The sequence below is a fragment of the Gorilla gorilla genome, chromosome 1, assembly GCF_029281585.2.
Source record: "Gorilla gorilla gorilla isolate KB3781 chromosome 1, NHGRI_mGorGor1-v2.1_pri, whole genome shotgun sequence".
In the NCBI taxonomy this organism is placed as follows: Eukaryota; Metazoa; Chordata; class Mammalia; order Primates; family Hominidae; genus Gorilla; species Gorilla gorilla.
Window position 1 is genome coordinate 209290328 of NC_073224.2, and position 13062 is coordinate 209303389.

The window sequence follows — 13062 nt, forward strand, 5'->3', positions numbered from 1 at the left end:
GGGCCCTCTGAGTGGTGTGATGGGACCCGAGGGCAGAGCGCCATCTTCCCTGGCGTCCTGAGCCAGGGGGCTCTCAGGTTTGTCCCTGTCTCCTGCAACCACCCTCTTATCTCTGTGGGGTTTCAGACTGCAGAATGGGCAGGGCCTCCTGGTTGTTAGAGCACAGACTCTCTGGAGCCTGATGGATCTGGGCTTGGGTCCCAGTTCTACTGCTTACTCATTGTGTGACCTCCAGCAAGTTCCTTCTGCTCTGGGAGCCTCAGTTTCCTCATCTGTGAAATGGGGGTGTCTGTCTGCCCAGTTGCCCTCCCCCTTCCTGCACCCTCCCCAACTCCCTTTCCACATGGCAGTGGTGGAGACTCCCATGGTCTTACCTCGTCCTGCTGCCTCCCCTGACCACAATTTCTTGGTGCATAAGGATGGGCACCTCACCAGAGCAGGACCAGGCAGGGCCCCTGTGCCTTTGGGCACAGTGATGGACATCTGACTTGCCACTGATGCCGCAGTGAGAAAGTCGATCCCTCTGTGGCGGCTGAGGATGTGACTTGCAACAATTTGTTTTCAGCCTGTGGTAGGAACCGATGCAGAGGTGAGGAGCCCAGCCCTGGGGGTCTCCGATTCTGCCTCCTGCTTCCTGGAGGCCCTGCTGCTTCCCACTGGGAATGCCCGCTTTGGTATCAGCCAGGGGAGCTGGGTTTCGGCATCTTCAACCAAACTAATCCTGAAAATCCAGCCCTGACAGCTGTGCTTCCCCACAGGCTGTGTGAGACAGCGCAGCTGGGTGGGACCTACCCCGGGCTTGGGGATGGCGGAGGAGGTATGGCAGGGGAGGGCTCCCATTACCCCACAATCGATCCTTGGTACAAAGTCCCATTAGTCCGGGTGCCACTTAAGTCCAGAGCAAACACCATCCTCTGGATCTGATCAAGACTTTCACCTCCCTCAATCTAGACACTAAATCTTTGCTAATAAAGCCCAGCAGAGACTAAGGCTCAGAGGGAAAGGCCTCAGTTTGGGGAAGAGGGAGGGGCTAATCCCAAGATGTTGACAGGACAATGTACTACCCTGCCAAGGGGCCTGGCGGTGGGGTCAGGAGCCTTGGATGGCACAGAGGTGGGCCCACAGATCTGGGTTAAGATTTGATCTTAACATGCCATATTGAGCAAGTTACGCAGTCCCCCTCTGCCTTCGTGTTCCTATCTCCCAGATGGAATAATAATGGCACCTACCTTGTATGGATCAAAGGAGGAAAGGAGGGGAAATTGACTTGTTAAGGCTAGTGATGGGCATGTGTGAGGGGCTGTTGTTGGCTTTATGAAGACAGTGTTTTGGGGCCAAGTTTATTCCCAGGAGAGGCTGGGGGTGCACCAGGGGCAAGTGGCCTTTGCATCCATTTGATTACTCACTTGCTCACTCGTTCATTCACTTATTCATTTGTTCACAATATGCATGGAGCTGCTGCCCAGGAGTCAAGGTGCCAGCTTTGGGCAAACCTGGCCACAGGCTCCTATTGTCCCTGAGCTCAGGGACAGGCAGGAAGGGAACTCTGACAGAGGGAACAGAGGGATGTGCCATGCATGGAGGTTGGAGCTGATTGCACTGGGAAGCTCTGTAGGGGGTGGAGTGGAACTGGGGAGGGATGGGGAATCTGTGGATCAGGGAAGAATTCCACTGCTGGTATAGAGACCCAGTTGACAGGAGTGTGAGTGGGTTCCACGCAGAGTGAGTGCCCGTGATCTCCACCTCCCTTGCCTGGCACCCGTGCCACCCTCCAGAAGCTTCAGGGAGAGAACCCTGGGAATGAGCTCCACTTCCTGCTTCCTCCTCACCTGCAGGAGCCTCTGCCTAAGCTCTCTAGCTTTGCAAAACAATGAACTTGGAGGTAAATTCCTGGGCAACTTCAGAACTGTGGTGTTCTCTGGAGCATGTGCTTGACAAGTGCTTCTGGCTGAGTGAGACCTGCCTCAGCTCAGTTCTGGGCCCAGTGTGGCTTCTCTGTGCTCCTGAGGCCCTCCTCTCCTTGCAGGCACGCCTGGAGTTTTCCTGGGCCCAGTTGGCAGGAGCGTCCACTACAGCTCACTGGTGAGGGCGAGGTGTGCTGGAACAGCAACCACTCGTCTGGTTTGGAGTTTATCCTTCAGTTCCTGCTGGGCCTGTCCCTGGCAGGTCCCTGCTGCTCCCCTGACCCCGGTTGGAATCTGAGTCTGGGGAGATGGAGACTCAAGGACGGCGTCCCCAGGGCGCCTTGCCCAGCCCAGCATGAGCCCAGAAGCAGCCTTTGATTTGTGAACCGCTGGATTTAGGGTGGATTTAGCAACTGGGTTTCCAATTGATTTGCAGGGGGAGATGGATTTACAGCTGACACAGGTTTGCAGCCTTGCTGGGATCTGCAGCAGGCAGTGGGCAGGAAGTTATTGACTTGATCCTCGACCCTGGGGAGGGAAAGATAATGAGGTTAAGAAAAATCCATCTTTGTGGGGTTTATCCTGAGGCCCTTGAAGTGGTAACTTCTACTTTTGATGCAGTTACATCTCTCTGCAAAGACCATGGGAAGAGGACCCAGAGAATGAGATTCTTCTCATGTCTTCCCTCCTGGCCTCTTGGAGGATTGAAGTCTGTGAAAGTTCCTGGAGACTCCAGAAATCAGAACTGCCCTGCTTGCCCTCCTGCAGGCCCCAGCTGGCCCCTCTGTCCCTGCAGTGCCCTCCCCACAGTGCGGTCATCGAGCCCCCTGCAGGCTTCGAGAACAAGGCAGGGAGGAGGGAACTACCTTCACTGTGGGTTTGGGAACAGACGGCCCTGGGTTTGAATTCTGTGGGATTCTTCCACTCACTAGCTGTGGGGCCTTGGGGGAGTTCCATGCCCAGCATGGCCTCAGTTTCCTTGCCTGTGCAATGGGGGGTGAGATTTCCCTCCAAGGATGCTGTGGGATTCAATGAGATGTGTCCGGAACTGCATAGCACTTGGCACGGGCAGGTGGGACGTGGGGCCTGGACAAAGACAGATCTGAGTTAGAGCCGACTCTGATGGCCATTATCTGTGTGATCCTGGACACGCTTCTCAGCCTCCGGAGCCTCAGTTTGCCCCTCTGTGAAGTGGGAATAGTTGTTGTCATGACAAAGGGAAAATGAAGTTCAGGTGCTCAGTGCCATGATGGGCGTGTGGTCTGTCATCTTTGGACACTTCTGCTACCCCCTTCTCCTGGGCACTGCCTGGGCAGCAGATGCCGGCCTGGCCCTGAGCCCATGCAGACAAGAGTGAGGGACTCCAGGTTCCTGTCCCCATCTGTCCCCTTCCAAAGCGAAGGAGATACAGCAACTCCTGGGACTGCACCATGGAAAGTGGGTCAAAGCACTGGCTTCTGAATCCTGGCCCAGCAATATCAACAGCTGCAAGGACTCAAGGAGGCTACTTTTCCTCTCTGAGCCTTGGTTTCCTCATCTGTAAAATGGAAAGAATGATAAAGATAAAAACATTACTACTCTACGTACTATAGTAAAAACATTACTACTATACCTATATCGTAGGTGCTTTACATAAACCAAATCATTTAACCCTTGCAACAAGCCCACAATGTCAGTATTATTATCATCTCCCCATTTTATAGCTGAGGAAACGAGGCTCAAAGAGGGAAATACCTTGCTAAAGTTGATATAGCTCAGCAATGGCAGAGACAGGATTGGAGCCCAGGGAGTCTGGCTCCAGAGCTTATGTTCTCACCTGCCTCTTTGGGTCACTCTGAGGGTCCCCTAGGAAGAAGGGCATGAGAGGGTTCTGCAAGGTTCCAAGCTCCGTGCCAATGTCAGAGATGGTCATTTCCACGGGAGAGAGAATGTGAACCTGCCAGTGATGCCCGTTATTCCCATAAACTGTTTAGTGTTACAACAACAGTGAGCTACGCTTCCTGAGCATTTCCTGGGTGCCAGAGACACCCTGCACAGCACTTTCTGCACATCATCTCACTTCCCTGTTGTCCCATCAGGCAGGAATCATGACCGCCGCTTTACAGATGAGGGAACTGAGCCTCAGACAGGCAAAGGAGCTTGGCCGGGGTCACACAGAAGCCGGGATGTGAACCCAAGTCTCTGACTCCAGAATCCTGGCTGCGACTACGTTAATGCGCTGCCCCCACTGTTATTAAACATTAGCACAAGGACAAGCTGCCCTGAATGTCTGGTTCAGGAAAAATAGGCTGAGATCAGAGCCAGGGTTGATGGCTGGGTGGTCTGGGGGACTCCTTAAGGTATGCAGTGTGTTTGGAGCTAAGCAGACTGTATATTAGGGGTGCAGGTTGTGGATGAAGAGGGAATGACAACATCAGGTCCAGAGACAGTGTTAGGGGTGCTGAGTTCTTTGTTTCTCATTAGAGGCCGAGCAGGGCCAGACCATGAGTCCAGGCATGGGGTTCTCTCCTGGGGACACTGATGGGGCTCTCAGGAGTCACATATATGGCTAGAAAATACGGCTAGACAGGCTACAGGTTCTGATGTTTCCCAGGTAGCATTCATTATCACTTGAGCTGGCTTCTGTCTCTCTTGTTAGGAGGCTGCGTGTTTCCTCATATTTCAATGTCACAGTTTTGTCAACTGGATGGCTGAGAGGCTGTGCATAGGTCATGTGACTTAAACGTTTGTGTCCCTTCGCCCTCCACATTCAGATGCGGAAGCCCTAACCCCTCACACGATGATATTTGGAGGGGGGGCTTTGGGAGGTGATTAGGGTTAGATGAAGTCAGGAGAGTGGAGCCTCTTTGACGGGATTCATGCTCCTGTAAGAAGAGACACTGGAGTGCTCTCTCTCTCTCTCTCCCCTGTGAGGACACAGTGAGAAGCCTCCATAGGCACCCTAAGGAGAGCTTTCACCAGCACCCCACCAGGCTGGCACCCTGATATTGGACGTTGAGCTTCCAGAACTTTGAGAAATAAATTTCTGTTGCTTAAGCCTCCCAGTCTGTGGGATGTTGTTATGGCAGCCCGAGCAGGCTAAGGCAGGGAAGGCATTGAGACGTTCCTCCTCTGCCGTTTACTCAGTACTATCGACTTGTCCTTCTTCATTATTCAGCAAGTAATTCTTTCCATGAGCTCCCATCGATTTCCAGATTGAAATATTTCTTGATGAGCTTTGTAATGAGAATCTGTTTCAAACGAACTAGTGTCTGGTTAGAGCATTTCACCTTGGGCCAGTTTCATTGTGGAAACAGCACCAATTCCTCTCTAGGGACTTCTGGGTTCCCTCCTCCTGCCTCTTACTGGGGACATCTGTGCACCCTCTTCCTGGGGTCCTCCTGGGGACATCTGTGCCCCCTCTTCCTCCTCCTCACTGGAGATGGACATCTTTGCCTCCTCCTCCTTGTCCTCCCTGGGGACATCTGTGCCTCTTCTCCTGGGGTCCTCATTTCTTCTGATCCTCCCTGGGGACGGCTGTGCCCCCTCCCTCTGGTCCTCACTGGGGACATCTTTGCTTCTCCTCCTGGTCCTCACTAGGGACCTCTGTGCCCCCTCCTCCTGGGGTCATCATTGAGGACATTTCAGCTGTCGTGTAAGAAGCTTGCACTCAGTGCCAGGCAGGTGGCAGCTGTTCCACAAACACCAGCTCCTCACTGTCCTCGAGGGGACAGCCCCGCCGGCTGGGTGTTAGTTCAGGTGCATCATACAGGGCCGGTCAGTGTCGCCCTACATGGAGTGTCCCCACTTCCCTCCTGCAGTGTCATTGTCAGCAAGCATTCATTGAGCACCAACCGTATGCCAGGCCCTGTGCTTAGCCCTAGGCTCCCAGAAGGTTCTTCTGAAATGAGGACTGGTCACATCCTTTTCCTCCTGACCCTTCAGTGACTTCTCCTTCCCTCCAGGATCAAGTGCAGATCCCCCACTGCTGCTCCCAGGCCTGTGTGGCCCAGCCCTTGCCCTCCCTCCCCTCCCTGCTGTCTCTCCAGAGGACACCCAAGCCCTTTCCTGCCACAGGGCCTTTGCCCATGCAGTTCCCTCTGCCTGCAATGCCTTTTCCTGCTCTCCTCCACTTGGCCAGTCCTTTTGATCTTTATCAGTTTAAATGCGACCTCTCCCCACACCGGCCCACAGACTTGGCTCCCCTCACCCCAACTTCTTGGCATTCCTCTGGTTTCTCTCAGCACCTTCTGTAATTCTTTCCTTGGGGGTTTACTGGAATCACTGTTGCTCTCACTAGTCCATGAGCTCCAGGCGGGCAGGGGCCTCATGGATCCTGTTCCTGGGTATTTCCAGGGCCCAGCACATGCCTGGCACAGGGTTGGTGTCCGGCTATGTTCCTTGTTGAGTGGCTGAGTAAATACAGAGGGATGGGGCACCCAGTGGCTCTCTGGGGCAAGCTGCATGTTGTCATGGAACACGCCTGTCTGGCCCCAGGTCTGGGTCAGTCAGAGGCTGGAGGTGGGGCCTGGGAGCCACCCTGATGCTGGCAGGACCACCACACCTGTGACTGGTGGCGTCGAGGGACCCGTCCCACAGGGATCAGCCTCCGTGGGGGCCTGGGGGCTGGGGAGTCGGCCTCCCCACCCCCTCACTCCTCACAGTGGTGCTCACCTTCTCGGGAGACCTGGCTCCGTGCAGGGCATGGGCTGGGCCTGGGCTGTGCTGCAGTGACTAACGGCCCTGCGCCCTCTGCCTGGCAGGCTCAGGACGGGGCTCGGGGCTCTGCTCACTGCAGTCTCTCACCTTTCACCTGGGCGGGGCTTCTGTTGTCACACAGCAAAAGGAAGAAGGCATCAACCCTGCCCTGGTCCTTTATGCCCCTCCTGGAGGTGACACATGCTGCCGCCTCTCACAGCACAGTGGCCAGAGCCAGTCACGTGACCACATCTGCCTTCAGAGGGGGTGGGAGGAGTGACCCCACCACATGCCAGGAATGAGGGAGCTGGTGATGTTGGGTGCAGCACTCAGGATGCCCACCTTTGTCCCCGGCTGGGTCAAGAGCTAGAGGGCAATGGCCCCCATATCTGCAGCTGCATCGTGCCTGTTCGGGGCTGAGTGCAGAGCAGGAGAAAGCAATGCCCCGTGCAGTCCAAATGGACAAGGGCTGCCCCTGCCCCATGCCAGGGGCTGTGGGCCCAGAAGTGACAAAGATAGCCCGGGAGTGGGGAAGTGACACCTGCAGGAGTCACCACCTAGTGCCCTGAGGGCAAAGCTTTGTCCCTGTCCTCCTGCCCGGGGCAGTGAGTGTGGGTGGTCATACCCTGACTGCGGGTCAGGCTCCCTGGGGCCGGCCCCTCCCCCAGCCTTACTCGCCCTCAGCTGCTCACACTGTCACTCCAGGTGAGACTGAGCTACATCCCTTGCCTGAGTCTTCCCTGCCCCCACTCTTGCCTCTGAGCCTATGCCACTGCTGTTCCCTCTGCCCATGCACAGCAGGGACCTGGGAGGACTCGGGAACCAGGCCCCCTCGGTCTGAAACCTGGCCTGTTGGGTGACTGGATGATGAGCAGTTCCTAACCTCTCTGTGCCTCAGTCTCCTCATCTGTAAACTGGGGGTAGTGATAGTGTCTGCCTCACTCTCACAGGGGGCTACTGTGAGGATTTAATACGAGTAAACGCTTAGAACACAGCCCAGCACGTGGCAGGTGACAGCAGTGTGTGACGGTCAGTCCCCACCCTCCACGTCTGCCTAACATCTCACCCTCAGGGCTCAGCATAGACGCCCCTCCCCGGAAGGCATCTGGCATCTCTGCAACCCCAGTGCCCAGCACAGGGCCTGGCACATGGAGGCTCCAGCTGCCCCCAAAGGCCACTGAGCCTGACGCCCCCTTCCAGGGACATTTGCCTCACGGCCAGCACCACAGGAAACCAAATGCCCGAGGTGAGTGGACGCCAAGCCTCGGTCCCTGCATGGCCCTTTGGGGACGTCTGGAGAAGGCCAGGACTCTCCTGCACTCGGAGTTGCCCCTCTCGTGTGTTGGGGGGTGCAGCTCATCACACCTGCTTATGTCACATGTTTGGGCCATTTCTCCTCCTGTGGTTGGCACAGCACGAGTGTCTGGAGCAGCTATTTTGGGCAACACCAGAAACATTTTGACATGGCCTACGAAATAGACCCTTAGGTTTCCTGCAGTGCCAGGGAACTCAGTGGCGTTTGAGACAGATGCCCTCGCTGCGTCTCCTCAAAGTCTCAGCTGGTGCTAAGCCGGGAGGGGCGGGGACATGGGGGTCGTCAGGCATGTGACTTGGCAATGAGACGTGGGGCTTGTGTATTTTGACATGAGGCTGCATCTAACTGGCCACTTCAGATCTCTGGCTTTGCAAATGTCAGTAGGGTACGTTTAACTACTTCAGTCACTTAAGATCTTTGGACCTCAGTTAAGAGCTTTGGAGCCTAAACATAGATGTAAATATGTGCTCAGCTGCCCATGAGCTGAAGGAATGGTTGCTGATGTCTGCCCTGTTGTGGGCCAGGTACTGAGCTGGGCTTGGGGACACAGGGGTGGGCAGGACAAAGCCCCTACCCTAAAGGAACTCACAGTCTGGTGTGGACCAGGGGTGACAGAGGAGAGAGGGGCCCCTGACCAAACCCGGCCAGTCAGGAAAGGCTTTCTAGAATTCAGGGCCTCAGCATACTGCTGCACAGGCTGTGCACTGCACAACTCACACATGGACATGCCGTGAAGGGCGCCCCCTGGAATGTGCAGGCAGCAGCCCTCCCAGAGCACATGCTAGAGCTGTGTTTTGAAGGATAAAGAACTGGTGCAGAATTGTAACACCACCACCACCACCGCCACCACCACCACCACCACCACCATCACCACCACCACCACCACCATCATCACCACCATCATCACCATCACCACCACCACCACCACCATCACCATCACCACCATCATCACCACCACCACCATCACCATCATCACCACCATCATCACCACCACCACCACCATCACCACCATCACCACCACCATCACCACCACCACCACCATCACCACCACCATCACCACCATCATCACCACCACCACCACCATCACCACCACCACCACCAGCATCACCACCACCACCACCACCACCATCACCACCACCACCACCAGCATCACCACCACCATCACCACCACCACCACCATCACCACCACTACCACCACCACCACCATCACCACCACCACCACCACTACCACCACCACCATCACCACCATCACCATCACCACCACCATCACCACCACCACCACCACCACCACCACCACCACCATCACCACCACCACTACCATCACCACCACCACCACCACCACCACCACCATCACCACCACCACTACCACCACCATCACCACCACCACCACCAGCATCACCACCACCACCACCAGCACCAGCATCACCATCACCACCACCACCACCATCACCACCACCACCACCACCACCATCACCATCACCAGCATCACCATCACCACCACCACCACCAGCATCACCACCACCACCACCAGCACCAGCATCACCATCACCACCACCACCACCATCACCACCACCACCACCACCACCACCACCACCACCACCACCACCACCACCAGCACCAGCATCACCATCACCACCACCACCACCATCACCACCACCACCACCACCACCATCACCACCACCACTACCACCACCATCACCACCACCAGCACCAGCATCACCACCACCACCACCAGCACCACCATCACCACCACCACCACCACCACCACCAGCAACACCACCACCACCACCAGCACCAGCATCACCATCACCACCACCACCACCACCAGCATCACCACCACCACCACCACCACCATCACCAGCATCACCACCACCACCACCAGCACCAGCATCACCATCACCACCATCACCACCATCACCACCACCACCACCACCATCACCACCACCACCACCACCATCACCACCGTCACCACCACCATCACCACCACCACCAGCATCACCACCACCACCACCACCACCACCACCACCACCACCACCAGCATCACCACCACCACCAGCATCACCACCACCACCACCACCATCACCACCACCATCATCACCACCACTATCACAGGCATCACTACCACTACCACCACCAGCACCACCACCACCACCACCACCATCACCACCACCACTTACCAAGGGCTTCTGCTGTGCCAGGCACTGCCTGTGCCATCTCACTTCATCCTGAGGCAGATTTCCCATTTCACCAATGAGGACTCTGGAGTCAGAGAGGTTGAACATGGTAGGGAGCTGCAGAATTTGAACCTGGCTCTGTGTAACTCCAGAGTCAAGCTATGAAGCCCTTGGTGGGAGAACACCCTGGATAAACACCTTGTGCAAAGGTTAGGAGAGGTGCGCCTTTGGGAAACTGCTGAGTTCGCCTGCTAGCTCATGACCAGCTGGGCTTGACCCAGGCACCCCATATCCCAGTCTAGTGCCCCTTTGATGCACTGGGTGACTGGTGCTGTGGGAGAGTCTGGGTTCAAGTTGAGGACTGAGTCCAAATCCCATGTCTGTGACTCATTGTCTCTTCAGTTGTAAGTCAATTGTTTCCCCTTGCTGAGCCTTGGTTTCCCCAGCTGGAAAGCAGGCAGATGTTTACCGTGCCCATTTCTCCTGAGTGGCAGGAGCCACTAAGATAGTAGACGTGGAGACTCCGACTAAAATAGAACAAGTTGCGCTGTGCTAATTCTTGCAGGTGCTGCACTTCCACCCTCTCTGGGTGACAATGCCACTCTCCTCTGCCCCAGCCTCCGTGACTATGTTCCCCTTCCTTGCTGATGACGAGGGTTCTAGCTCCTTCCATGTGGTGGTGGGTGGGGAGGAGGCCTTGTCCCCTTCTCTGAAAGCGCTGATGATCAGAGTCTGGAATGAAGGTGTAGGAGGAGCCCTGGCTTCACGCTGAACCTACCTGTGACCTCGGGTGAGTCATCTCCTGTCTCCACATGCCTTGCCTTCCTGGAAACCCCACATGTCCAGGGAGGTGAGATGAGGGTCCATGGTCTCCAGCCTCTAGTGATATCTGAGAGGAAACACTTGCTGGGTGTGTGGGGCATGGCACTGAGCTCCTTGCCTACCTGTTTGATCTCAACCACCTCATCAGGCAGGATCTGACATTGTCCCCATTTCTACAGAGAAGAACACTGAGACTCTGAGTCAGAAAGTGACCTGCCCAGGTAAGCGCAGCTGGAAGTGGAGAAGCTGGATTTGGGCCTGGGGCTTTGGAATTCAGTTGGATGCCATCTCTGGGGGGCCTTTCCCTCTGGGTGGTCTGGACGAGGAGACTGGGGCTACCACCTGGGCTACGTGACCTCAGGACCTCACAACCCTCAGAGGCTGCTCCTCTTTGCCTACAGGCCTGAGCATACAGGCTGGGGAGGGGAGGCTGTCTCTCATGCATGATGAGTTTTCATGAAAAGTCCATCCATGCCCAAGGCTCAGTCTTCTTCTTCCTTCACCTCCTCCCCCACACCCATCAGATGCAGGGCTCGGGGCTCTGGCAGGCCTATAGTTTGAGCCACTGTGGTTAGAGCTCTGAGGTCAGATGGGGGCAGGGGTGGGGTAAAGTTCCCATTTACAGCCCCATCCGGAAGGGGCCAGGGAGTGACTTGGGGTGAGGTAGAGGGGGGCGGGGAACCCATGGGGCACCTCGAGTGCAGATGGGACTCCTCCAGGAGTGTGGGGCTTAGTCCCTGCCCTATTCTGTTTCAGTGGATGTCTGGCTTAGGTGAGACCAGAAAGGCTGCACTGAGCTCTCAACAATGTGGGTCTCATACCTACCAGCTGCAGACCCTTGGTTAGGTCACGTAGCCTCACTGGGCCTCAGCTTTCTCAACTGTGCTGTGGGGGTAATCATGTGCCTCCCTTCTGGTCTCTGTGAAGATGTACTGGCTTGATGCATGTAAAATGCGGGGCCCATTGAGGGCCACTTGGGCAACCCAGCTCAGTGAGCATCAGTGATGATTGCCACAGCCTTGGAAGTTCTGACCTGTCCTGACACTCAACTGGTGTCTTGGCTGCTGTAGGATCTGGTGATGGGGTGGTTTAAAAGTAAATACTCAGAGTAATAATGGTGCTATTGTCACTACTGATAGTGTTGGGTTCAGAAAACAGACCTGGTCAGAACTGCCTGGATTCGAATTTTGACCCCAGAACTTACTGGGTGGGACATGGGGCAAGTTACTAACCTCCCAAAGCCTCAGTTTCTCCCCTCTAACACGAGGGCATAATCTCTAACTCAGAGATGAGCCAGGAAAAGTGTTTAGCTCCCACCTGGCACACAGCGAGTGCTCAATCAGTGTGGGCTACTGTTGGCCATTTGTGGAGGACTTTCAATATAAGCTCTGCAGGAGGCTTTTGTGTTTTGTCCAGTGCTGTTGCGAGTGCCTAGAAGGGAGCCTAGCACATAGTAGATGCTCAGTATATATTTGCTGAATGAATGCATGGAAGAATGTCAGTGTGTTTCACTGAGGCCTGGCACAGTGAGTGCTCAGCCAGGCTTGGGCCCAGATTCTGCCCAGGGCTATGCCTGGCTCACTCTATTTCTTCAGCCCTGCTTGGAGCATCTTTTTCTGCTCTTGACAGATGAGAAAGCTTCACCACTGGACTGGCGCCAGCCTTAAAGAGTGTCTGAGCTGCTACCTGCTCTGCACTGTCACTGAGCCACGGGTCTTTCTCTCTCTTACACACACACACACACACACACTCTCTCTCTCTCTCTCACACACACACGCACACACACTCACACACGGTAGCTGGGTGTTAAGCAGTGGTCCCTTCCCAGCTTCTCTGCCTGGTGTACCTTGCATGGTTTCCCTGCCTGGAGGGCAGGTGTAATCAGTGGCCAGGAACCTGGAGGGTCCCTAAACACCCTCCCACCAAGATCCACAAACCTCTGTCTGCAAATGGACAATGCTGCCCTGAGGGACCAGGTGCCTGCCCCTCCCCCACCTCAGCCAATTAGGCTGTAGTGCGAGGGGATTTCCAGGGCCTTTCCTGAGAGGGCTTTTGGTGGAGATGGGCAGAGAGCCCAGGGGCTGGACTTCAAGGGCAAAGGGAATGTACTAGAAGGGAGGGAGGAGTGGCTAAGATCCACCTATGCCCACCCTCTGCTGCCTCAACACAA

At 55.6% G+C, this 13062-nt stretch overlaps 1 protein-coding gene across 1 annotated transcript in view; it reads left to right on the top strand.

Moving 5' to 3' along the window:
* LOC129531557 (basic proline-rich protein-like) overlaps positions 1-13062 on the top strand; it is a gene marked incomplete at its 3' end in the record, with an annotated part of 155003 nt that overhangs the window by 15132 nt on the left and 126809 nt on the right. The window contains exons 6-12 of the mRNA XM_063709636.1: positions 759-817; positions 2027-2082; positions 2701-2781; positions 5484-5739; positions 7654-7827; positions 8369-8420; positions 8697-10069. Of these exons, the coding sequence (XP_063565706.1) occupies positions 759-817; positions 2027-2082; positions 2701-2781; positions 5484-5739; positions 7654-7827; positions 8369-8420; positions 8697-10069 (2051 nt within the window). The remainder of the gene's footprint in view (positions 1-758; positions 818-2026; positions 2083-2700; positions 2782-5483; positions 5740-7653; positions 7828-8368; positions 8421-8696; positions 10070-13062) is intronic.